The 25780-nt window shown below is 40.3% G+C and overlaps 1 protein-coding gene across 1 annotated transcript; it reads left to right on the top strand.

Moving 5' to 3' along the window:
• The first annotated feature begins 1790 nt into the window (after positions 1–1790).
• LOC141649181 (uncharacterized) lies at positions 1791–24886 on the top strand. Its single transcript, XM_074457876.1, has 4 exons — positions 1791–2023; positions 20417–21167; positions 21783–21926; positions 22016–24886. The coding sequence occupies exons 1-4, from the start codon at positions 1791–1793 to the stop codon at positions 24884–24886; spliced, it is 3999 nt and encodes a 1332-aa protein (XP_074313977.1).
• Positions 24887–25780: the final 894 nt, after the last annotated feature.

Here is a 25780-nt window from a genome sequence, read left to right as displayed (position 1 = left end):
TCACACCTCATCCTACCTATTAAAGACGAGGTGAATGCCTTGGAAAAGGACACCCCGGACGGGATGTTCGTATTCAGCGCCGCAACCATCCTCACCATGTTCAAGCAAGTTGAAGAAGTCATGGCCACTCTCTCAAATAGATCACCCGACTTGAGGACACCTACCACCGACTGATTTTCAACCCGCCAACACCAACACTACGCCCAAGGGAGGGTCATCCAAACACCTAAAACTCCCAGTTCTAGAAATGATTGCTCCCGCGACCATTCTAGCATGCACCCCACAATAATCAATCCCACAAAAACTACCCCCACAAGAACTTCCCCTACAAAAACTATCCGCCGAGGAATACCCCTCCAAGGTACTCTCGCAATTCCAAAACCAATGGTATCTGGAGAGACGACGTCGAAGATGTCTACATGACTTCGGGAAAAGAAAAAGGGCAAAAGAGATCGGTCACCTTACATGGTCTGGACGCCCCTACCAGAATCCGATCAATTCAAGAGCCATTCCAATAACGAATGGCCAAATCGTCCCGGACGTGGACGCTCAACCCAGGGTTCCCGAGAACTCGATCCTTAAACAACTGCAAAAGGCAAAGGCCAAAATATCCATTTACAACTGATTACTAAATCCTTCGAACATCGGTATGCTTTTCGAGACAACCATAAACTGGCCATGTACATCACTGTACAGTGCCTGAAAAAGAACATACCTATGGTCCTAGTGGATGACGGGTCTGCACTCAACGTCATTCCCCTCAAGACGGCTCATAAACTAGGTATCAAGGAAGCTGACTTGATCCCGACTAATCAGAGAGTACGCGCTTATGATGACACTCGTCGTAAGGTCGCAGGGCTCATTAGCTTGACCATTGCAACTGGACCCCTTGAAAGACAAGCCATTTTAAAGGTGGTCGATATCGACGCCTCTTTTAACGTGCTTCTAGGACGCCTATGGATTCACGCGGCCAAGGCCGTCACCTCAACCCTTCATCATAAAATCAGGGTCCCCTTCAACGAGAAAACAATTACAATCCCTGGATCCTCGATCAAGGCTATCATGAAAAAAGGAGTAGCCTCTCAGGTTATTGAAGAGGACGACAGTGAAATGTGGGGATTCCAATCTGTGAATGCCTAAACCGATGAATAAATGCCCTTTGATTGTGACCCATTCTCGAACCTCACAGTCAATCACATCTTGATACGCCAGGGTTATTTCTCGGGCCTACCTCTCAATCCACTGAAGAGCACCTTGCTCCCATGAAACAGGCCAAGGTCCCCAAAATTCCTTTTGGGCTAGGCTACGAGCCGACCGATGAAGACATCCAGGAAATGAATCTCCTATTAGAGAAGCGCAAATAGCAAGGAGTCATCCTCCGACCCTATCAGTTAACCCACAATGGATACTTCGTCCGCGAGGAAGAGTCCGAGCTCTACAACGGCTTTCCTGAGCCAATCTACGACCCCGTAGCAAAGGTCAATCACCCGGGCGTAGAAGTCTTTCAAGACTGCTACTTCATCCCCGACAACACCAAAGTTGCATCAACCAAATCTAAATCAACCCCTTGCCTGGACGGGGAAGCCGTGAGTCTCTTCTTCGGAGAAGACAACATCAAGCACCTCGACTATGAGGAAATCATGAACATCGCTCTTAAAGACAACCAGTTTGATCCCACTGCCTTAATCTCTGATGCTGACCCAGAGAAAGCTACACAAGGCTGGAGGGAAACTGTCAAGTGGACCGATCGTCAAGGCTGCATTCTCAAGATCACAACTGGAGAAGGCCGTATGTTCAAAGAGGGAACTGAAGATGAAAAGGAGTCTAAGTCAGAGTATGTCTTAGCTCCTAGCGCTCCTGAAGTTCCAGTCAAAGTCCATTTTCCACTGTTTTATCACAAACTTGTGGCTGCCTCAGAGGCTAAGACAACTAGGGTCATCCCCACTCCTCCAGAAGGTAGCAACTTAGAGCTTGTTCTAGGGGCTACCTCCTCTACTGTGTTGCCTCTGACTGCCCATGAGATGTTTGTCCTATCCGAGCTTATCGCTCAGGTCGACTTAATGAACGTTAAGTTTGCGTACGACTCGTCTCAATTTAACTGTAATGCAATTCTGAACGAATATGAGGAATTTGACTTAAGTGACTACCCACCTCACCCAGCCAAAGAACTTGACAAACGAGAGGATAAGACACCCATCATTGAGGAGACCGAACCTATCAACGTAGGGACCGACAACACACTTCAAGAACTTAGGATAGGGACCACCCTTGACCCCTCGAAAAGACAGCAGTTCATTGACCTCTTTGTAGATACCCAGTATCTGTTGATTCCCCGACAAAAACTCGATGATTATCGGATTACAACATGCTTAGAAATCGCTACGTTTAATCGACAGTTTTGTATAACTATACGTTGGAAAACTCAAAACGATTTCGAAAATAAAACATTTTCAAAACTTTTCAAAAGTACCTGGAGTGTTTAATGCACGACAACGAGGTCGCAATGACACTAACTAGAGTCAAAACCGACATCGGACCAAAAACCGATTCAAAATTCAAATCTCGACTCCAATAACGAGTCAAACCGAGTCAAACACAATAAACAAACATCACAAAGCTTCCATGCTAAGTATACACGGTATACTTGATGGTCAAATACAACAATCATGCCATCGAAAACCTAGGATAAAACAAATCATAATTTCAATGGCGTGATAGTGACAAGACAGCTCGAAGACCCGCGCCTCTTCGAGTAGCCCATGCGGCCACGTCTCTCAAAACGCACACAACCACTCATTTCTCTATAAATACCCCTCAAATGCCACCATTTGAAGGTACACGAGTGTCCGCCCCCTCATTTCTCCCTTAACATTATAGACTCGACTTCTCAAGTCACAAGCCGACATGTGTTTTCGACCTACCGATCGAAAATACAAGCTATACACATTGTTTGGTACCGTCATCGTGCATTAAATCACTTGACCGACCATTTCGACCAACTACACACTCACTAAACTAAACTAAACACTCTTTACATTGCTAAAATGGTTTTGAACGGAGTTTTCCGACCGAACGAGTTTTTACACTTCCGTCGATTTCTCGTCTCAAACCTAGCATGTAAGTATGAGGGTGTAATAATCCTCTTCTATCATGTCTTTTTATCTGTTTTTATGACCTTAACATGCTAAAATATGCATAACATGGTCCAAAATACAGATCGAATGAGCCAAAACCGAGTTTTAACCGGAAACAGAAAGCCCTAGTCACCACTAGGTACCTCGCGCCTCAATTGGGTGTCCAGGTCAGAACTCAAACGTGTTTGAGTTCATTCTTTCCATTATTCATTTCATTTTACAACCGGTTTTTACCATTTCAAATCATCTTTATGATAAACTTTTTAACCATAAACCATTTTTAACCCTTGGTTCTTCATACCATGACGGTTTAATCCGTGTTTCGATGATAATATTTGGTTAATTATATTTTAAACGGTATTTTAAAACCTTTTTTTCTTTTCTTTACATTTCAAAAAACAATCTTATTAGTCATATATGCATAATCATCCTTGGTTCCATATACCATGTCGGTTTAAACCCGAGTACGATGATAAACATTGACTAATTACAAACAAATTGACTTAGTACAATTAGTTCATAATCATTTTTCAAAACTATTCATGTTAAACTTGCAAAATCGAACTCGACATCGAATATCGCCAATACAATGATGATTATTCAAGTCCCGTTCCTCACATTAACACAAAAGCGGTCTAAACGATCTTTTCAACATAGACGGGTTCAAATACACTCTTACAAATCATTTTACAAACATTTTCCACAAGTCAGAAGACATCCCTTGAATCGTCTGCTGTCCCGCGCCTCAACCGGCCAACTGTTTTCCAGTTTTCAAACCAGGACAGGTCCCTTTCCACCGCCTGATGGCTCGCGCCTCAACAGGTTGCCTGATGCAGGTCCTGCCTCCTTTCCAGGACTTGCCTAGGATGATCCCGACTTTGGTTAACCCGAATACAGGACGGATCAGATGGCAAGCCTGCTCCTTTTACTTTATATTTGTAAAACGCCTTTCTAAGACAAATGGATCACGTTATGCACTATCAAACTAACTCGGTAAATGGATGTTTAATTTCCGTCTTGCATGCAAATCAACACTAAATCCAATTTGACATAAATTATTTGATATTTGGATAAACAACCGACATAGAATGCTCACATGTTAGGTTTAAACTTGTGGATGCGCATTCATGCATTTACCCGTTTTATCAATTTTTGTATTCAACTAACCAAGATCGATCAGTAGAGGCTGCTACCACGGGCGGGATTGGGTGTCCGATTAAAGGGCTTCCCAATACGTACCTTCACCTCTTACTCAGAAACTTTGGATAGTGGATGACCTTATCCAGGGCGAACGAGAGTCACTCTAGAGATAGGATACTAAAGAGGGACGACTCCTTATCTTTGGTACCTATGTCAAACACCGCTTTTTGCCTTGGTTGACCTAAGTTTAAAGTGGATTCGAATGGGTCCCAAGAATCTCACAAATGCTTGGTGGCGACTCCGAACATCTCTTTCAACGTTTCGAGACCCTTGCCGAGACGAAACCAACCGATCTAAAGCGATCCGGTCGAAAGCATTTTTACGCCACCGAGAATGGCTTTCAAGACCGCCTCATGTCCACAGATCGGCTGGGCGTGTGGGTGGTCCATGTCCACAGATTGGCGACTCCGCTGGGGAAAACTAGGACACTTGTGTCTTTGTGATCCCTAGATGGTGAGACTCGAACGAGGTCTTGGTTGGAATGCATAAATTTATATTGCGGTCATAGGTCGGGTTCCTTGTCCAGGCCCACAACCTAACCTTTATCGACCAATTGGCTCGTCCCGCCGGCGTGAATTTTCTCATCCTGGCGTTTCTCATCCCGATTGAGTCAAGCATACCGTTGACGTTACACATTTCTGTTTCGTCAAAGAGCTTTCATTTCCTTAATGTACGAGGCTAGGGCACCCTCCTTACACATTTTGTTTGGATTGTTATCCCTCTCGAAAATCGGGGTTTGATCGCTTGGTGTGTAACCCACCCTTTTAAGCCAAAACCTGTGTCAGCATTATGCATAATATAATGAACTGTGAGTGCTTATGAGTTATGTGATCATAAGTCCTTCCGTGTCATTTCAAACTTTCAAAACACCCTTTCGCGCCGTTATAATGGCCATTTCAAATCTCGTTCTTTCGCCGACCGTTGCGCGTCTTTTTAGGCCGTCGTAATGACGATTTTCAAACCCGGTTTTCTACAAACCATTTCACAAAGCATGCCTTTTTATGCCGTCGTAATGACGATTTTCAAACTCGGTTTTCTACAAACCATTTCAAAAAGCACGCCTTTTTAGGCTGTCGTTATGACGATTTTTAAACCTGGTTTTCTACAACCATTTCAAAAAGCACGCCTTTTTAGGCCGTCGTAAGGACGATTTTCAAACCCGGTTTTCACAACCGCTTCGAAAACACCTTTTTACGCCGTTATAATCGCCGCGTCAAGACACTTATTTCAACCCGTCTCGTGCCGACACAATGACTCTTTCAAAACCCGAAAAGAAGACACACCCTTTTTTCGAGGCCTTTTCAAATCCCAAGGACCATACACCGTCCCCGGGACCACAAACTTTTCAAACCTTTCAAAACTCGATTTTTGATCTCAAAGGCCGTCTTTGGAAACAGTACATTGTTTTAAGAGCCGCCGCAACTCGAACTCAACCCGTTTTTTGAAAACAAACTTAAGACAACTTTTCAACTGACCGACTTTTGAAGATCCCTACTCTTCGGAAGTCGTCCATAAATCGACAAATGAATCTTTTGGAAATCACTATTTTCGAAAATTTCAGTCCATTATTCTAATTCGGCCTCGTGTCTATCGAGTCAAAACAAACGTACTTATGGGTCTTTACTTATGAGTCGTCTCACCTCGAGACTCGTTCAACGGCGTCACGCCATTACGTTGAACGCGGGTCAAAGCCCGGTCAACACCGTCACATCATAAATCGAGTCAGTACAGTGGCACCACACACGATTGCCCTCGTCTTGTTGAGTCTAAAAGTGTCTTTCCGTCTTTTGTGTTGTCTGCTTTTAGTCATTAAAACGTGTCGGATTGGGATGTAACGTGAGCCATTTTCTGCCTCAGAGCCATGGCCCATTCCCCAGCTTCATCCAAAAACAACAATGACAACATATACGTCACGACTGCTCAGCTAGCTAGCCTACTCACCGCTCTTAAGGTCACCCTCGACCGTGTCGAGACCCGTATCGACACCTTGGAAAACAAGGAAACCGAAGAACACAACACTCCGCCTTTGACCGAAACTGAGAAAAGGCTCGAGCTCTTGGAAAAGCAACTCCTAGCTCGTGGTAATAACATCCACCTTGAGAACAATTGAAGATTCGAACCCGTTGGGGATCAACTACCCAACAACTTCTCCTTGACTTATGTACCCAAGTTTAAGGGGGGTGGAGGACCCACTTAACCATATTCGGGCCTTCAAAGATTACATTTTTATCAAGGGGGTCAAACATGAACTTTTCACCTGGATCTTTCCATCATCCCTGGAACCAATCCCCCGCCAATGGTACTATTCCCTCAAACCCAAGAGCATTACCACTTAGGACGAAGTCGCCATCGAATTTGCCAAACAGTACGCCGACAACGTCGAAATTCAAGCCAACACCCGCACTCTGAAGGTCTTGACTCAGAATGGTAAGGAGGTATTCACCGAATTCCTAACCCGTTGGAGGAGGGTAAGCACCCAATTGGTCAGTAAGTCGAGTGAATCAACTCTGGTGGAGAACTCTGTCAAAAACCTCTGTCCAGTTTATCCTCGGAACCCACATTGAAGACGACCTACGCAAGGGCGTTCTAGCCAAAACCACCGGTAGGGACTATCAGGGATCTACATCAACCGGATCTCGTCCTTATGGTCAGACAAACAAAATTAATGAGGTCAATCTCCTCGATCCAACCACATAGAAAATTGAGCGTCCCAAAAGGGTATTCACAAACTTGGGAACAACCTATGCTAGTGCCCTAAAAAGACTCATGGATCAAGGGAAACTACAGCCGATTGGGCCCACTCCTGACCCGTCCGAGGCCAAGAAAACCCATTTCTGGAATCCCAATGCTTACTGCCAATACCACCAGGGCAAAGGTCATGACACAAAAGCCTGTTTCAAGTTGAAGCACGTCATTCAAGATATGATCGAGAAAGGGGAATTACCTTTACCTCCGCCAACAAAACCAAATAACAAGACGAACCCCTTGGGAATCCATGCCATCTCTGATGACGAGGTGAATGCCTTGGAAAACGACACCCCAGATGGGATGTTCGTATTCAGCGCCGCAACCGTGCTCACCATGTTCCAGCAGGTTGAAGAAGCCATAGCCAGTCTCTCAAAAAGGATCACCCGACTTGAGGACGCCTAACACCGGTTGATTTTCAACCCACCAACACCAACACCACGCCCGAGAAAGGGTCCTCCAAGCACCCTAAACTCCTAGTTCCAGAAAGGATTGCTCCCGCGACCATTCTGGCATGCACCCCACAATAATCAACCCCACAATAATCACCCCCACAATAATCAACCCAACAATAATCAACACCACAAACACTAACCCCACAAGAACTTCCCTTACAAAAACTAGCCGCCGAGGAATAGCCCTCCAAGGTACCCTCTCGATCCCGAAATCAACGGTATCTGGAGAGACAACACCGAGGATGTCTACAATGTTGTGGGAAAGGGGAAACAGGAAAAAGAGATCGGTCACCTCACCCGATCCGGACGCCCCTACCAAAATCCGAACAATACGACGACCAATCCAACAACGAATGACCAAATCGTCCCGGATATGTACACGCAACCCACGGTTCCTGAAAATTCGATCCTTAATCAACTGCAAAAAGCGAAGGCCGAAATTTCAATTTGGAAATTGATCACTACATACTTCAAACATCGGCAGGCTTTGCTACAAGCCTTGGGAAAGTTGACGGTTCCCTCTACCTCCTCTCCTGAAGAAGTAGTAGCGTACATGACAAGGGATGTCCCAGACCTGAGCAACCTGGTCATCTTCTCTGACGAAAATTTCCCTCCATTCGGAGCCAACCATAACCTGGCCCTGTCCATCACTGTGCAATGCCTGAAAAAGAATGTGCCTATGGTTCTAGTGGATGGCGGATCTGCCGTCAACGTCATACCCCTCAAGATGGGTCATAAACTGGGAATCAAGGAAGCTGACTTGGTCCCAACTAATCAAGGAGTACGCGCCTATGGTGGCACCTGTCGCAAGGTTGCGGGGCTCATCACCTTGACCATTGCAACTGGACCCCTGGAAAGACAAGCCAGTTTTCAGGTGGCTGATATCGACGCCCCTTTCAACATGCTTCTGGGACGCCCCTGGATTCACGCCGCCAAGGCCGTCGCCTCAACCCTCCATCTGAAAATCAGGGTCCCTTTCAACGAGAAAACAATCACAATTCCCGCATCCCCGATTAAGACTATCATGCAGAAGGGAATAGCCTCTTAGGTCATTGAAGAGGACCATAGTGATATGTGGGGATTCCAAGCTGTGAATAACCTAACCGATAAATCAGCATCCTTTGATTGTGACCCGTTCTCGAACCTCACAGTCAACCGCACTTTGATGCGCCAGGGTTATTTCCCGGGCCTACCTCTCAATCCGCTGAAGAGTACCTTGCCTCCCATGAAACAAGCTAAGGTCCCCAACATCCCCTTTGGGCTAGGCTATAAGCCGGCCGATGAAGACATCCAAGAAATGAATCTCCAAATACGAAAGCGCAAAACGCACGGAGTCATACTCCGCCGTGACTCTCAATGGATACTTCGTCCTCGAGGGAAAATTCGAGCTCTAAAACGGCTTCCCGAGCCAATCTACGACACCGTAGCAAAGGTCAAACACCCAGAAGTCTTTCAAGACTACTACTTCATCCCCGAGAACACCAAAGCTGCGTCAACCAAATCTGAATCGACCCCTTGTCTGGACGGACAAGCCGCCAGTCTCCTCTTCGGAGAAGATAACATCAAACACCTCGGCTATGGAGACATCAGCAACATTGCTCTAAAGGATAACCAGTTCGATCCCACTGCCTTAATCTCTGATACTGACCCAAAGAAAGCTACACAAGGGTGGAGGAAAACTGTCAAGTGGACCGATCGTCAGTGTAACACCCGCGAATTTTCTACTTTGACATTTATAAATTTATTTAACCGTTCAATTATATTATTTTATATTTTTAAATTATTTAAATCATTTAATTCATTTTGAGCACGATTTTTATGAAAAGAATATTTTAAAGCTTAATTCATGTAAAAATACGTATTTTTGGTCGGGTAATAATAGTGACAATAATAATATTAGTTTCCGTCTCAAGTTAATATAGACTCGAGACATTATTCCGTCCAGCAATAGACCTTCACATCTCCACTTGTGATACTAATATTTTCTCGACTTATCCTATATCGACAACACACTCACCTACCCTCTCACACTCTACCCTTTTTAAATAATTCTTTTATTATTATATATTATTATTATTATTAATATTATTAATATTATTATTAATATTATTATTAATATTATTATTATTATTATTATTATTATTATTATTATTATTATTATTATTATTATTATTATTATTATTATTATTATTATTATTATTATTATTATTATTATTATTATTATTATTATTATTATTATTATTATTATTATTATTATTATTATTATTATTATTATTATTACTATTATTATTGATACTATTATTGTTGTTGTGCTGTTGACGCGTCCCAACCCCACCCTCATTTCTTCTTCTCCTTTCTTTCGAAACAAGCAGCAACAACAACAATACACAACTCTCCGTACAAACTCCATTTTCGTCCCTTTCAAACCCAGATTTCTCCTCCAATTCTCAACCTTTCTCTCTAATTTTTGCACCATTAGCTTCCCCTTTCCTTCCTCATTCTTTCAAGGTAAGAAAGTTGCGGTCTTATATAACTTTCGTTTTTGACCCGTCTTATAAAGTTTCGGTTTTGCCTCAATCTCTTCCGTTTTCTTGCCCCATGACGAAGGTTTCGAAGACCCAGTGGAAGATTGAAGCTTTTGGGACCATTTATTTGAAGAATAAGGAGCGTTTGAGGTAACGGTGATAAGTTACTCGACAAATGTCGAAATTTCCGTCTTACATGTCGTTTTCATGCTCTTGTTTGATAAAGTTCAATTCTTTATTTTTTCTTTCATTTGTTTGGTAAATATCGTCTCAAATTAGTGTTTGGGGTGGACTGTGTCGAGCCAGCGTTCTGTCGTGACCTCTGTTTGCGTGAACTTAGTTTCTGACTCAGTTAGACGAGTGGGAATGGTTGCACTGACTCAGTTTTGGGGACGGGTAGAGTAGTTTCTCGGAATGTTTTTGTGCTTGCCTATTTACATGGTCAATTCATCCTTCGTATGCTTTGAAACTCCGTGTCATAGTGCCTCGGCAGGACCCGTGTTTTGAGTTCGGTTTATGCGTTTTAATGTTCTGTTCTTGGACTGATTTCAGACGGAATATGGAGTGGTGTGAAAGGTAGTTGTAGGTAGTCGGTTAATGCTTGTGTCGGGGTTGCTCACGGCCTGGTTGGGTCTGTTTTGAGGGCCTTTTTCAGGTTGCCATGATGGTTTGTGTAACGGTTTATGCGACTGTTTTTGGGGTTGTTTACAGGCTGTTTGGTAGCCGTGAAATGAGTGGTTGCGTGGACCGTCTCTGGTTGTTTTTGGGCTGCGTATGTGGTTAGTTGTGAGGCCGTGTAAGGCTGTTGGTTGGGTCGTGATATTGACTGCCCAAGTCCCCTACTTTGAGTCGTGGTTGAAGTGCTTTTATGGCGTTTTCGAGATTCCTTTGAAATATTATTAATTCCCGTCTCGTGCTTTATATAACGTAATTCTTTAAATATTGTTCTTTATATATATATATTTCTCTCACATGATCAAATTGTTGGGCTTCACATGATTATATGTTTGAATTTTACATGAGTATTAAGTTGGGTCTAACATATCTTGTTTGTTGGGCTTAATGTGATTTAATTGTTGGACTCCTTATAATTTGTTTATTGGGCTCATAAATGAGTCACTTGGACTTGGTCACATTTTATCCCGTATATTTCATATAACGTAAATTATTCATTATCACTCATTATATTTTATTTAACCGGCATGTTAATTTATGAAGTGGAATATTTATTAATATAATACAAGTATGAGATATTTATTACAAGTACTTGTAAGAGTCATATTCTTGATCATGTCTAGTATTGTTCGGTTGTGAGAGTCTTGATTCTATCGGATACTAGGGGTGAGCCATAGTCCCTCTAGTTGCGATATGATCGTCGGGAGTGATGTTCCCATCCGTACTTATAGTGATGCAGGCCATAAGTATGAATGTGACATTAATCATCCCGTCCCTGAGTCTTGGTCCTATCGGTTACTAGGGGTGAGCCATAGGCCCTCTAGTTGGGATAAGATCGTCGGAATTGATGTTCCCATCCGTACTTATGGTGAGATGCAAGCCATAAGTATGAATGTGACATTAATAATCCCGTCCTATGTGCTTGTTTGTTGTATTTGGCCATGTTTTAAAGGTAACCGCTGAGCCAGATACTTGTTTGTTGTGCCTCGGACATGTTTTAAAGGTAACCTCTGAGTCGGGTACTTGTTTGTTGTATTTGGCCATGTTTTAAAGGTAACCGCTGAGCTAGATACTTGTTTGTTGTGTCTCGGACATGTTTTAAAGGTAACCTCTGAGTCGGACACTTGTTTGTAGTATTTGGACATGTTTTAAAGGTAACCGCTGAGCCAGATACTTTATGTGTTGTGCCTCGGACATGTTTTAAAGGTAACCTCTGAGTCGGGCACTTGTTTGTAGTATTTGGACAAGTTTTAAAAGTAACCGCTGAGCGAGATACTTTAGAGGTCGTGCCTTGGACATGTTTTAAAGGTAACCGCTGAGCCAAGGTACTTAAGGATTTGTGTCTCGGACATGCTTTACAGGTAGCCTCTGAGCCGGATGCTTTGCTTATTATGTTATGTTAGTAGTCCCATTTCGTGTATTGTATGTTATTTGGTTTTCAAAGTTCGTGGCTAAGGTTTCCATTCACATGTATTATTATGCAATCTTGTTTATCCGTGACATATGATATTCTATCGTATTTATAGTTGTATTATCATTTATGACGTTTTGGTTGGACTGTTTCACATGGATGTATCATATGCCTTATCTATGATTTACTACGCATGTTTTGAATCTTAGTCTCAGTGCTTGCATCAAATGGTTGTATTTATGATGTTCTAATATGTTCCTGTTTATCTGTGTTTCGGCATATTGTGGCTGGGAGAACCTTGAGTTACTCCCCACTGACTATGGCGTTCATATTTACATGAATGACAGGTTGTGAAGATGCTTACGTGGGGAAGACGTGTGGGCTAGCGAGAACTAAACCCTTGGACCTTAGTTTGCTAGTTTAGAAACCCTTTATCTGTTTATTCGTGGGATATCTTTTCCCCGTTTTCTAGACTTGGGTTGTAATAACCTAAGTTTGTCTATTGTTGTATTTGTTTCTTTTCGTTTTTGGCACCCGCGTGTTATTATTTAACTAGTAAATAAAAGTTTTTTTAAATCTCATAAAATTCCGCTTTAATTTATTAGTTATAATTTCCGCTTTATCGCGGGGTATCACAGTTGGTATCAGAGCCTATGTTGCTCCCGACGCACACACGTGTACCCCGAAATTAAATCGAACTTGACCTTAAATAATAAATGAGAGATGGGTAGACTTAAGGACCTAAGGTGGTAGTCTATAGTGTGTTTGCTCTTTGTTAGGTTCTAACATGTTTGTTGATTGTCCTTTAATAATTTTTGTGCCCTCGGATCAATGACCGTGAGCTTACCAATGTGGTGATCAAGACTTTGTGCCTATTGTCGAGCATCGAAGATTTGTTCAACCTTTGAAGAATGCTTCTACTTTCTCGAAGATATTTCTCATTCTTTGTGTACCCTGCCTTATTCTTTAACTCTTGGTGCTTATCCTTCTTCTAAACTCTCTTCTGTTTACCTTGGAAGCTACTCTTATACCCCTAACTTGTCCTTTGTCCCTTGCTTATCCTCCCTTTTACGCCTTTTGATAGTACTCTTTCTTTTGAGGAATGTTGACCTTGGTTGGAAAATTTGACTTTGTGAAGTCTGTTTGTGGTTGACCTATAACCCTAGCTTTTAGAGGTTGTGATGTTAGAAAGACTTAGCTAACCTAGTAGGACATACCTGGATGTTTCTTATGCTTAGTTGCTTGACATGAAGTGAGTGTGGTTGATTGGTGGATTCTGTGTGTCAAGTGTGAGTTGCATTTTCTACTAAGGTTGTAGAACCTGGCTTTGTTGTTTATGTTTGGGATGTAAAAACCTTGGGAAGTGTAGTGAGACGTGTCTTGGGATACCAGTGCTTAGTACTTGACTTGAAATAGGTGGAATTGAGTGGTGGAATCGAAGGTGTAAGATTGAGTGAGTAAGTTAGTTAAATTTACGATCGGCTTTTGTAATCACTTTGGATATGAGGGGTTGATAATGTATATGTTACCATATGAGAAATACTAATTGTGGGATTATTAGTTGGTCTAAGTGAGTGATCTTGATTACTACTTGAGGTATGGAATGAGAGTGAGATTAAGCTACATTATTGGAAAGTGTTAGCGCTTGTTTTAGTAGCTAGAAGAGATAATGGTATGGTTGACGCCAATTGTTAAGTTAAAGGACATAGTTTCAATTTTTGGTGTTAGGATGAGGAAATATGAGGTGGCAAAGCGTTGTTACAACTAAGATCTTGCTTCTTGAGAACTCAATGGTAAGTAAAGTTCTAGGATATCGGATTTGAATGAATATACCTGGAGATGATGGTGACCATAATGGATTGGTGATGTGATTTGATATTAGTTGGCTCTTGAGAGTTTTTTAGTTGAGAGAGACTTAGTATTGAGAAGTATTTGTTAACCCTATAGTTTTATAAACCTTGAGGTTGTATTGAGTACTTGAGATGATGGGATGATGTTGTAGATGAGTGCAGCTCCGCTTTTGGGAATCCGTAATAAGTAAAAGGATAGAAGGACTCGAGATCCTATTGATTTTGCAAAGTTGGGTGTTTATGCATCTTTCTCAAAAGAGTGTAGTAGAGTGGACTTTCATGAAAAAAGACTTTGGGTTAACTTGTTACTACCTTAACCTATAGGAGAACCTTGTGGAATATTTGAGAAACCTTTTCTGGGAATTTAGAGCTTGGAATTAGGATCCTTGATTGAGGATTTTACCATTTTGAGAAACTTAAGATGAAGTAACCTGAGTGTTTTGAGGAAATTCTTGGGAGTTATGTGGTTATGAGTTTTGTTACTAAGAAGTTTTGGAACCGCTTAGGTTGATGTTGTTATTTGAGGTTTGAGTATCTGGCGTTTCCTTGTTGCCTAATTTCCCTTTCTCCTTGATCATAAGCATTACCGTTCATACCTCTCTTCTTCGTTTCATCCTGCTCCTCCTTTAAATTTGATACTCGTAACCGGTGAAACTCTATCTTTGACATGCTTGTAGATTCGACTTCAATTCTTACCATAGGAAGTTCATCATAGCTCTTTTGATTAGTTAAGTTTGAATTCTCTTAGCGTACCTTGTTTTCACGATATCTAAGTTCTTTTCAATTCATAAAATTTCTAAACATTTCAAGCTACCATTTTCGATTCGTTGCTAAAGGTTTATATTACTCTTACAAACTTTGCCTATTTTAAAGGTTTGAAAGTGAAAATTTGATTTAGTTTCCCTATTTGTTCCTTGAGTATAGACTTCTTTATCATGATTCTGATTGTTATACACAAGTTGCTTTTAATTTTGCTCAATCTCTAACTAACTTTGATCCATTTATGATTTCTTTGTCAAAGTTTAATGATATATTTTCAAGAATTTGACTCACCTTTGAGTTTAAAAGTAAAACCTTTATTTCCATTTTGAGTTCTGCAAAAGAAAATTTGAGTGAATTACTTTTTCTTTTGATTTTAACGTTGATAGGATGTTAGAACTTGTTATTGGAGACGTTTGATAACTTGTTCTACGCTTGTCGGCGAGTGATTTTTGTTTTAAATTTGTCTTTGACTTGGAAAGTTAACGTTCTTGTGTGCACAACAAGAGCAATTTCGTTCCATAAATGAGACTTATACTTTTGAAAACTCTTCATTAATGTTTTCGAAAGTATTTTGATTTTGATTTATACAAATGATTTGCTTTTGACCATATCTTTGATTTGGAATGCGATGTTCTTGAATGCGCAACGAGAACACTTCCGTTCCTTTGATGAGAATCTGGTTCTGTCGGAAAATTTTGTTTGAAACTTTTGAAAGAATTTTAATTCTTACGATAAGTAACCTTTTAATGTTTTGGTTACCGATTTCAAAAGTTCAGTTTTATTTTTATATAACCTTTCATTTCTACTTTCAAGTTTCGAGGACGAAACTTTTAAAAGATGGGGTGATTGTAACACCCGCGAATTTTCTATTTTGACATTTGTAAATTTATTTTACCGTTCAATTATATTATTTTATATTTTAAAATTATTTAAATCAATTAATTCATTTTGAGCACGATTTTTATGAAAAGAATATTTTAAAGCTTAATTCATGTAAAAATACGTATTTTTGGTCGGGTAATAATAGTGACAATAATAATATTAGTTTCCGTCTCAAGTTAATATAGACTCGAGACATTATTCCGTCCAGCTATAGACCGTCACATCTCCACTTGTGATACTAATCTTTTCTCGACTTATCCTATATCGACAACACACTCACCTACCCACTCACACTCTACTCTTTTTAAATAATTCTTTTATTATTATATATATTATTATATATATTATTATTATTATTATTATTATTATTATTATTATTGATACTATTATTGTTGTTGTGCTGTTGACGCGTCTTCGCCCCACCCTCATTTCTTCTTCTCCTTTGTTTCGAAACAAGCAGCAACAACATTAAAACACAGCTCTCCGTACAAACTCCATTTTCGTCCCTTTCAAACCCAGATTTCTCCTCCAATTCTCAACCTTTCCCTCTAATTTTTGCACCATTAGCTTCCCCTTTCCTTCCTCATTCTTTCAAGGTAAGAAAGTTGCGGTCTTGTATGACTTTCGTTTTTGACCCGTCTTATAAAGTTTCGGTTTTGCCTCAATCTCTTCCGTTTTCTTGCCCCATGACAAAGGTTTCGAAGACCCTGTGGAAGATTGAAGCTTTTGGGACCATTTATTTGAAGAATAAGGAGCGTTTGAGGTAACGGTGATAGGTTACTCGACAAATGTCAAAATTTCCGTCTTACATGTCGTTTTCATGCTCTTGTTTGATAAAGTTCAATTCTTTACTTTTTCTTTCATTTGTTTGGTAAATATCGTCTCAAATTAGTGTTTGGGGTGGACTGTGTCGAGCCAGCGTTCTGTCGTGAGCTTTGTTTGCGTGAACTCAGTTTCTGACTCAGTTAGACGAGTGGGAATGGTTGCACTAACTCGGTTTTGGGGACGGGTAGAGTAGTTTCTCGGACTGTTTTTGTGCTTGCCTATTTACATGATCAATTCATCCTTCTGTGCTTTGAAACCCCGTGTCATAGTGCCTCGGCAGGACCCGTGTTTGAGTTCGGTTTATGCGTTTTAATGTTCTGTTCTTGGACTGATTTCAGACGGAATATGGAGTGGTGTGAAAGGTAGTTGTAGGTAGTCGGGTAATGGCTGTGTCGGGGCTGCTCACGGCCTGGTTGGGTATGTTTTGAGGGCCTTTTTCAGGTTGCCTCGATGGTTTGTGTAACGGTTTATGCGACTGTTTTTGGGGTTGTTTACAGGCTGTTTGGCAGCCGTGAAATGAGTGGTTGCGTGGACCGTCTCTGGTTGTTTTTGGGCTGCGTATGTGGTTCGTTGTGAGGCCGTGTAAGGCTGTTGGTTGGGTCGTGATATTGACTGCCCAAGTCCCCTACTTTGTGTCGTGGTTGAAGTGCTTTTATGGCGTTTTCGAGATTCCTTTGAAATATTATTAATTTCCGTCTCGTGCTTTATATAACGTAATCCGTTAAATATTGTTCTTTATATATATATTTCTCTCACATGATCAAATTGTTGGGCTTCACATGATTATATGTTTGAATTTTACATGAGTATTAAGTTGGGTCTAACATATCTTGTTTGTTGGGCTTAATTTGATTTAACTGTTGGACTCCTTATAATTTGTTTATTGGGCTCATAAACGAGCCACTTGGACTTGGTCACATTTTATCCCGTATATTTCATATAACGTAAATTATTCATTATCACTCATTATATTTTATTTAACCGGCATGTTAATTTATGAAATGGAATATTTATTAATATAATACAAGTATGAGATATTTATTACAAGTACTTGTAAGAGTCATATTCTTGATCATGTCTAGTATTGTTCGGTTGAGAGAGTCTTGATTCTATCGGATACTAGGGGTGAGCCATAGGCCCTCTAGTTGCGATATGATCGTCGGGAGTGATGTTCCCATCCGTACTTATGGTGATGCAGGCCATAAGTATGAATGTGACATTAATCATCCCGTCCCTGAGTCTTGGTCCTATCGGTTACTAGAGGTGAGCCATAGGCCCTCTAGTTGCGATAAGATCGTCGGGATTGATGTTCCCATCCGTACTTATGGTGAGATGCAAGCCATAAGTATGAATGTGACATTAATAATCCCGTACTATGTGCTTGTTTGTTGTATTTGGCCATGTTTTAAAGGTAACCGCTGAGCTAGATACTTGTTTGTTGTGTCTCGGACATGTTTTAAAGGTAACCTCTGAGTCGGGCACTTGTTTGTTGTATTTGGACATGTTTTAAAGGTAACCGCTGAGCCAGATACTTGTTTGTTGTACCTCGGACATGTTTTAAAGGTAACCTCTGAGTCGGGTACTTGTTTGTTGTATTTGGCCATGTTTTAAAGGTAATCGCTGAGCCAGATACTTGTTTGTTGTGTCTCGGACATGGTTTAAAGGTAACCTCTGAGTCGGACACTTGTTTGTAGTATTTGGACATGGTTTAAAGGTAACCGTTGAGCCAGATACTTTATGTGTTGTGCCTCGGACTTGTTTTAAAGGTAACCTCTGAGTCGGGCACTTATTTGTAGTATTTGGACATGTTTTAAAGGTAACCGCTGAGCCAGATACTTTAGAGGTCGTGCCTTGGACATGTTTTAATGGTAACCGCTGAGCCAAGGTACCTAAGGACTTGTGTCTCGGACATGCTTTAAAGGTAGCCTCTGAGCCGGATGCTTTGCTTATTATGTGATGTTAGTAGTCCCATTTTGTGTATTGTATGTTATTTGGTTTTCAAAGTTCGTGGCTAAGGTTTCCATTCACATGTATTGTTATGCAATCTTGTTTATCCGTGACATATGATATTCTATCGTATTTATAGTTGTATAATCATTTTTGACGTTTTGGTTGGACTGTTTCACATGGATGTATCATATGCCTTATCTATGATTTACTACGCATGTTTTGAATCTTAGTTTCAGTGCTTGCATCAAATGGTTGTATTTATGATGTTCTAATATATTCATGTTTATCTGTGTTTCAACATATTGTGGCTGGGAGAACCTTGAGTTACTCCCCACTGACTATGGCGTTCATGTTTACATGAATGACAGGTGGGGAAGACGTGTGGGCTAGCGAGAACTAAACCCTTGGACCTTAGTTTGCTAGTTTAGAAACCCTTTATCTATTTAATCGTGGGATATCTTTTCCGCGCTTTCTAGACTTGGGTTGTAATAACCTATGTTTGTCTATTGTTGTATTTGTTTCTTTTCGTTTTTGGCTCCCGCGTGTTATTATTTAACTAGTAAATAAAAGTTTTTTTAAATCTCATAAAATTCCGCTTTAATTTATTAGTTATAATTTCCGGTTTATCGCGGGGTGTCACAGTCAGGGCCGCATTATCAAGATCACAACTGAGAAGGCCATATGTTCAAAGAGAAAAGTGAAGATGAGAAGGAGTCTGAGTCTGGGTCTGAGTTAGAGTATGTCTTAGCTCCTAGCGCTACTGATGTCCCGGTCAAAGTCCCATTTCCACTATTTTAGCACAAACTTGTGGCTGCCTCAGAGGCTGAGTCAACTAGGGTCATCCCCACTCCCGCAGAAGGTAGCAACTCGGAGCTTGTTCCAAGGGACACCTCCTCTACTGTGCCGCCTCTGACTGCCCATGAGATGTCTTTTCTATCCGAGCGTTTCGCTCAGGTCGACTTACTGAACGCTAAGTTTGCTTATGACTCGTCTCAATTTAACTGCAATGCAATTCTGAACGAATATGAGAAATTTGACTTGAGTGAATTGTTGGAGTATGTGTCCTCAACAATAGTGCGATCACATTATTGAAACTCATAATAAGAATACGTAAAGGGATGATTCTTTTTATAAGTCAAGTGGTCAACATTAATCGGTAATTATTGGCTGACTAGAGTTTGAAATTACTGTCGTTTATACGGTGGTGATCAGTTGATCCCTAAAGGTCACACTTGAGTGACGATCTCCTTAATAGATAAAATTAATTAATTGTATATTGATACAGATTAATTAATTCCTTAAAATGGAACAATTCACGAATGTGAGTAAGAATATGAATCTTGTTGTAATTCGATTAAATGAGATTCGTTTTAGTAATTAAGATGTTATATTACTAAAATATATATTGTTTATGAAACAATTCAAATAAGAATGAACAGTTAATTATAATTGCAATATGTTGTAGATTATATTAACATAGACCATTTTATTTACTTGTAATTGTGAATTACTAGTCAATTATTGTATATAATTAAATTAATATATGTAATGATATTTAATTGTTAAATATGCATTAATATTATTAATAACATGTTACATGTTACATGTCACATTATATGACAAAATGACAAATTGACAAAAATAAAATGGACTCCATATTAACAAGGGAAACCGGTTTTAGGGTGGTTTAGGTGAAATGGTTAAAATCATTTTATTAGTGGTAAACACAATGATTACCTACTAAACCTAAACTATACTCTAGTAATTTTGAGAAGAACGACACAAAGGTAGAAATTTGATATAGAGGGATGAGAGAGAATCTAGAGAGATAAATTCCTCTCTAATTCTGAGTGTTTTCTTTATGTGCAAGCAATGGCTCGCAATCGTAAAACCAACAAAAATCCTCAGATTTCAGCTTCTTCTAATCAAAAAATTCAAAAAACAAACAAAAAATTGTTGATTTAGGGTCTCAATCTAAGAATAAAGGGAAATCGCACCACAGACAGTTAGAGTTTTCGTCTCAGGAGTTTGAAGCAGACCTAGAATCAATTCTGGAGGAGGAGGAAGAACTTGAACAAGAGGAACCTGTGGAGATCAGACCGGAAGCGCCGTTCACACCGACGATAAAAATCACTCGTGAGGATGTTGCTGGTGAGATAAGTTTCTGGTCGTCGTCTATTTTTTGTTATGTTCTAGGAGCGAACCCTCCAAGCTCGGTGCTTACTGGGTTTGTTAAGAGAGTATGGCAAGCCCAGAGGATTGACAAGATTTCTTTCCTTCCAAATGGAATTTTTCTAGTGCGTTTCAAAACGAAAGAGCAGCAACAGTTTGTGTTAGGGAATGTACATCTATTATTTGACAATAAACCTGTTATTGTTAATGAATGGAAGCCTGATACAGAATTAATTAAGCATGATGTGAAAAGTGTTCCAATTTGGATGAAATTGTATGGTTTGGATGTAAAATTCTGGGGTGTTGAAAGCCTTAAGAAGCTTAGTAGTGCAGTGGGGAAGTTCATTCGCTGTGATGACAATACTCTGCAAAAAAATTTCTTAGGGTTTGCCCGGATTATGATAGAGGTGGAAATTGGGCAGGCGTTTCCTAATCAGATCACGTTTCTGGATGAGAATGGGAAGTCTCAGCAGGTCAAAGTGGTCTATGATTGGTTACCTCTGTCATGTTCCAAATGCAAGGGTATGGGTCACCTGGCTGATGTTTGCATGAATGGTGGTAGTAAGCCTGTGGTGAAGAAGGTGTGGAAACCTAGGGGGTGGCCCAGAAACCTACCCAGAAGGTGCACACCCCTCCTCCTGTGGTGACTCCCACTGTCAGGAAAATTATTGTGCCTCAAACACCTGTTGTTACTGCTGGGAGTATAAAAACTCCTGTACTTGTTCCAAATACTCCAGTGGTGGACAACTCTGTGCCCAGGAGATTTATAACAAAGCTGATGAGGCATGGGTCAGGAGAAAAGAGGACTTTCTCAACTGGAGGTCTTTCCTTCATGGAATCCTTATCTAAGTCTCTTCAGAAAACCAGAATGGGGTTTTTGGAGAATAGTGTGATGGAAAAAGGGGAGACTAGTAAGCCAATCTCTCCAAATGGGTAGCCTATGTGTGTGGAATATTAGAGGTATGAATAATCCCAATAAGCAAAAAGAAATAAAAAGCTTATTAGGGAAGAATAATGTAGTTTTTTGTGGTTTACTAGAAACTAAGATTAAACCAAAAAAGGGGAATAATGGGAGGTCTTGTTTGTTTGATTGCTGGTCCATCTGCACTAACTCTAGCCTCCACAAAGGGGGTCGTATTTGGCTTATGTGGGACCCTTCATCTTATGATGTTTCTGTCTATGATATTCAAATTCAGAGTATTCATTCTAAAGTGTTTGATAAAGCTAGGAAAAAGTGGTTTTGGTTCACTGTGGTCTATGGCCTGAATAAGTTGGCTGAGAGGGAGCCATTGTGGAATAGCCTGCGTCAGTACCATGGTATGATTCATGAGCCATGGCTTGTAGGTGGAGATTTTAATGCTATCATGGCACCTAATGAGAGAATTGGGGGGCTCCTATCACCAATTTTGAGATGAGGCCTCTGATCCAGGTTACTCATGACTGCCATTTAGCTGATCTGTGTGCAAAGGGAGCTTTTTACACTTGGAACAACAAACATGATGTTGGTTCTAAAGTGTATAGTAGGTTGGAAAGAGTACTTATAAATGATGATTGGATTATTGATTTCCCTGATAGTTTTTCTCATTTCTTACCTGAGGGCCTGTTTGATCACTGCCCTGTCATTATAAGGATGGAAATGGAGGATCAAAGGAAGGGTCAGTCTTTTAAGTACTATAATATGTGGTCTATGGCTCCTGAGTATAAAGAGATTGTTAGTACTGGGTGGAATCAGGTGTTTCATGGCTCCCCCATGTACATTGTGGCAATGAAATTGAAGGCATTAAAACCTGGGTTGAAGAAGTTGAATAAGGATCATTTTGGGGACATTGAGAATCTTACCAATGTTACTGAGATATCCTTGAATCATTACCAAGAACTGCTGAGACATGACCCTTTAAATGAGGAGTTGTGTCATGCAGAGAAAGTGTGTGCTAATGAATTGGAGGAGCTTAAGAAGGCTAGGGATAGCTTTCTCAGGCAGAAGGCAAAAGCTGATTGGCTTCGTATGGGTGATTCTAATACTGCATTCTTCCATGCTAGTATTAAAAGTAGGAGAGCTAGGAATAGGGTGTTTATGGTCAAGGACATGTATGGCAGTGAGTGTAGTTCTACTCAGGAGATCCAAAAAGCTTTTGAGGATTATTATATCTCGTTGCTGGGCACCTCAAAGACTGTTTGCCCTATAAATAGGAAGGTGGTACAGCAGGGGAAGTGCCTCACTGCTAGGCACTGTGAGATTCTGAGTGCTCCTTTTTCTGGTGCTGAGATTAAAGAAGCTATGTTCTCTATACCTGGGAACAAAGCTCCTGGCCCTGATGGTTTTAGCAGCCAGTTTTTTAAGGATAATTGGAATCTTGTTGGAGGTAAGGTGATTGCTGCTATCCAGAATGTTTTTAAGTATGGGAAGCTCCTAAAGCAATGCAATAATACTATAATTACCCTTGTTCCTAAGGTGTCTATGCCTGAGACTGTATTACAATTCAGACCCATTGCGTGTTGTAATACAGTCTATAAATGTCTATCCAAAGTTCTTTGCAACAGAATTGGGCAAATTCTCTCTGATATCATCAGTCCTTCTCAAGGAGCTTTCATTAAAGGCAGAGATATTGTGGGGAACATTCTTGTTTGCCAGGACTTGATCAAATTGTATAATAGGAAGTGCTGCTCTCCCAGGGCCATGATGCAGCTTGATCTTCAAAAAGCGTATGACTCAGTGGAGTGGGATTTTGTTGGGAACATGCTAGCTGCCTTGGGGTTCCCAGATCATCTTTGTAAGTTGTTAATGGAATGCATCTCTACTCCTTCTTATTCCATTGCTCTTAATGGTGAGACTTTTGGATTTTTCAAGGGCAAAAGGGGGCTCAGGCAGGGGGACCCTCTTTCCCCCCTCCTCTTCACCATTTGCCTTGAGTATTTGAGTAGGATTATGGTGGTGGTGCAGAAGCATAGAAACTTCAAGTTTCATCCATTGTGTAATAGGGTCCAGCTCTCTCACCTTTACTTTGCTGATGACCTCATTCTTTTCTGCAAGGGTGAGAGGGGATCCATTGGTCTGCTGCTGAAAGCTTTTAATTTCTTTTCCAGAGCTACTGGCCTAGTAATGAACTGTAACAAGTCTAGATTTTATTGTAATGGTATGGAGAATCATGTGGTTAGAGACATTGAACTCTCTACTGGGATGAAGAGAGGGTCTGTGCCTTTTACCTATTTAGGTGTTTCTGTGTCTCCAAAAAGACTCTCTGTTATGGATTGTCAATGTTTGATCGAGAAGATGGTGGATAGGCTTAGAGGATTGGGGACCAGAAAACTCTCCTATGCAGGGAGAGTGGAGCTTATACAATCTGTTCTGAGCTCTCTTCATAGCTACTGGGCAAGGATCTTTATTTTGCCCAAGACTGTTATCTCTAAGATTGAGGCAATTTGCAGGGAATTCTTGTGGCATGGTAGTGATATGAAAGAAAGCCCTGCCTTGGTCTCTTGGGCTCAAGTCTGTACACCTAAGAAGCAAGGTGGCTTGGGTTTCAGAGATCTTACTGTGTGGAACATTGCAAATGTGGGCAAGTATGTTTGGTGGATTGCCAATAAAGAGGATCACCTTTGGGTGAGATGTGTACATGTTGTTTATATAAAACAGTGTTCCTGGTGGGACTATAATCCTGGCAGTGGTTGTAGTTGGGCTTGGAGGAAAGTGTGCCAGGTGAAGCAGCTTCTCAAACCTTTCTTTTTATCCTTGATAAGTATGGAGCATTATACTATAAAAGCGGGGTATCAATGGCTAAAACCTGATGGGGCTTTGGTGCCATGGTATCCTTGGATGCTGAATGATTGGATTATACCAAAACATTCCTTTTGTTGTTGGTTGATAGCTCATAGGAGGCTATTAACTCTGGACAGGTTACTGAAAATGAACATTGTGCAGGGCAATACGTGCTTTTTATGTGGATTGCAGGAAGAGAGCATTGACCATCTGTTTTTCTTATGCCCATACAATGCTTTTTGTCTTTCCCTGGTTGCAGACTGGTGTAAGATCCAGTTGCCAATGCAGGACTGCATCAGATGGTGGATTACTTACAGACAAGCTGTTGCTTGTAAGAAGAAGATACTGGCAGTGATTTTGGCGTGCCTGATGTATCATTTATGGCTTTGTAGGAACTGTTGTAGGCTTGAGGGGTATGTCCCTCAGCCAAAGTGTCTAGCAGGAAAGGTTATTTCTGATGTTAGAATGAGATTAGCTCAATGTGTTATCAAAAGTCGTAGTAACTCTGCCTTGGCTTGGGTAGAGTCCCTTCGATGTCATTGAGTCTAGTATTATGCTTGTATGATGGATGTGTATGAAAGGTGTTTGTATGGGACAATTTGATATCAATGAGAACTTACATTTTCCCCAAAAAAAAAATTTTGAGAAGAACAAAATTACTAGAAGGGGATTGTCTACAAATGTACCATAGTAATTTTATTAGTTGTCAACTAGTAATTTTCCTAATAAGAATTGTTCTTATTTTCCTCTAAATTTATTCTTACACATTCTCACTTCCTACTTTCACCCTATCTCTCTAAAAATAAGTTTTAGAAAATAAATTGTTCTAAAATCTAATATTCAAGTTACTAGAAGTAGTAATAGAAAGTAATATTAGATTATATTCTAATGATGGCTAGTAAAGTAATCTAGTCAATTATTTAGTAGTTTTAAGGGGATTGTCTTGGTGCAACTAATAGGAGGTTCTCATACTATTGGGACTAAAGGAATCATCCATTATTTTTAGCTCAAGAACAAGTAAGAAAGGTGATCTTACTTGTGCCCCTAATCCGATTTCCGTAATGTAAGAAGTATTCGTCTTAAATCTTTATTTAATTTTTGTTATGCATGCCTAAGATTATCATCTATTTAGATCTATAATTAAAAGAGTTTATTTTGAGGGTTAATGAATCCTTTCAAGTGGTATCATGAGCTTTGGTTGTTGCATGCATAATCGGCTTAGTTTTTCCGACTAAATTAAAACTAGATTTTTGTGATTTATATAATCAAGTCACAAAATTGTTTTCATGTCATATATTCTGGTCCTAAAATGAATTTAGGTCATTTTGATGATTTATGGTAATTTATGGCTCATTTTAATAACTTTTAGTAATTTTATTACATTTTATTGAGTAAAATGGTGTTTAAAATGCTAAAAATAGTTAGACTAAGTTTCTG

This window comes from Silene latifolia, chromosome 3 (genome assembly GCF_048544455.1).
Source record: "Silene latifolia isolate original U9 population chromosome 3, ASM4854445v1, whole genome shotgun sequence".
Lineage (NCBI taxonomy): Eukaryota > Viridiplantae > Streptophyta > Magnoliopsida > Caryophyllales > Caryophyllaceae > Silene > Silene latifolia.
The sequence above is the reverse complement of the archived record's forward strand: the minus strand, read 5'-3'. Positions and strand labels throughout refer to the sequence as shown.

Coding starts and splice junctions, on each gene's coding strand:
- LOC141649181 (XM_074457876.1), top strand. CDS start 1,791: ATGTTCAAAGAGGGAACTGAAGATGAAAAGGAGTCTAAGTCAGAGTAT. Junction 2,024..20,416: donor CCTCTGACTGCCCATGAGAT/GTTTGTCCTATC, acceptor ATCGCACCACAG/ACAGTTAGAGTTTTCGTCTC. Junction 21,927..22,015: donor TGATTCATGAGCCATGGCTT/GTAGGTGGAGAT, acceptor CCTCTGATCCAG/GTTACTCATGACTGCCATTT.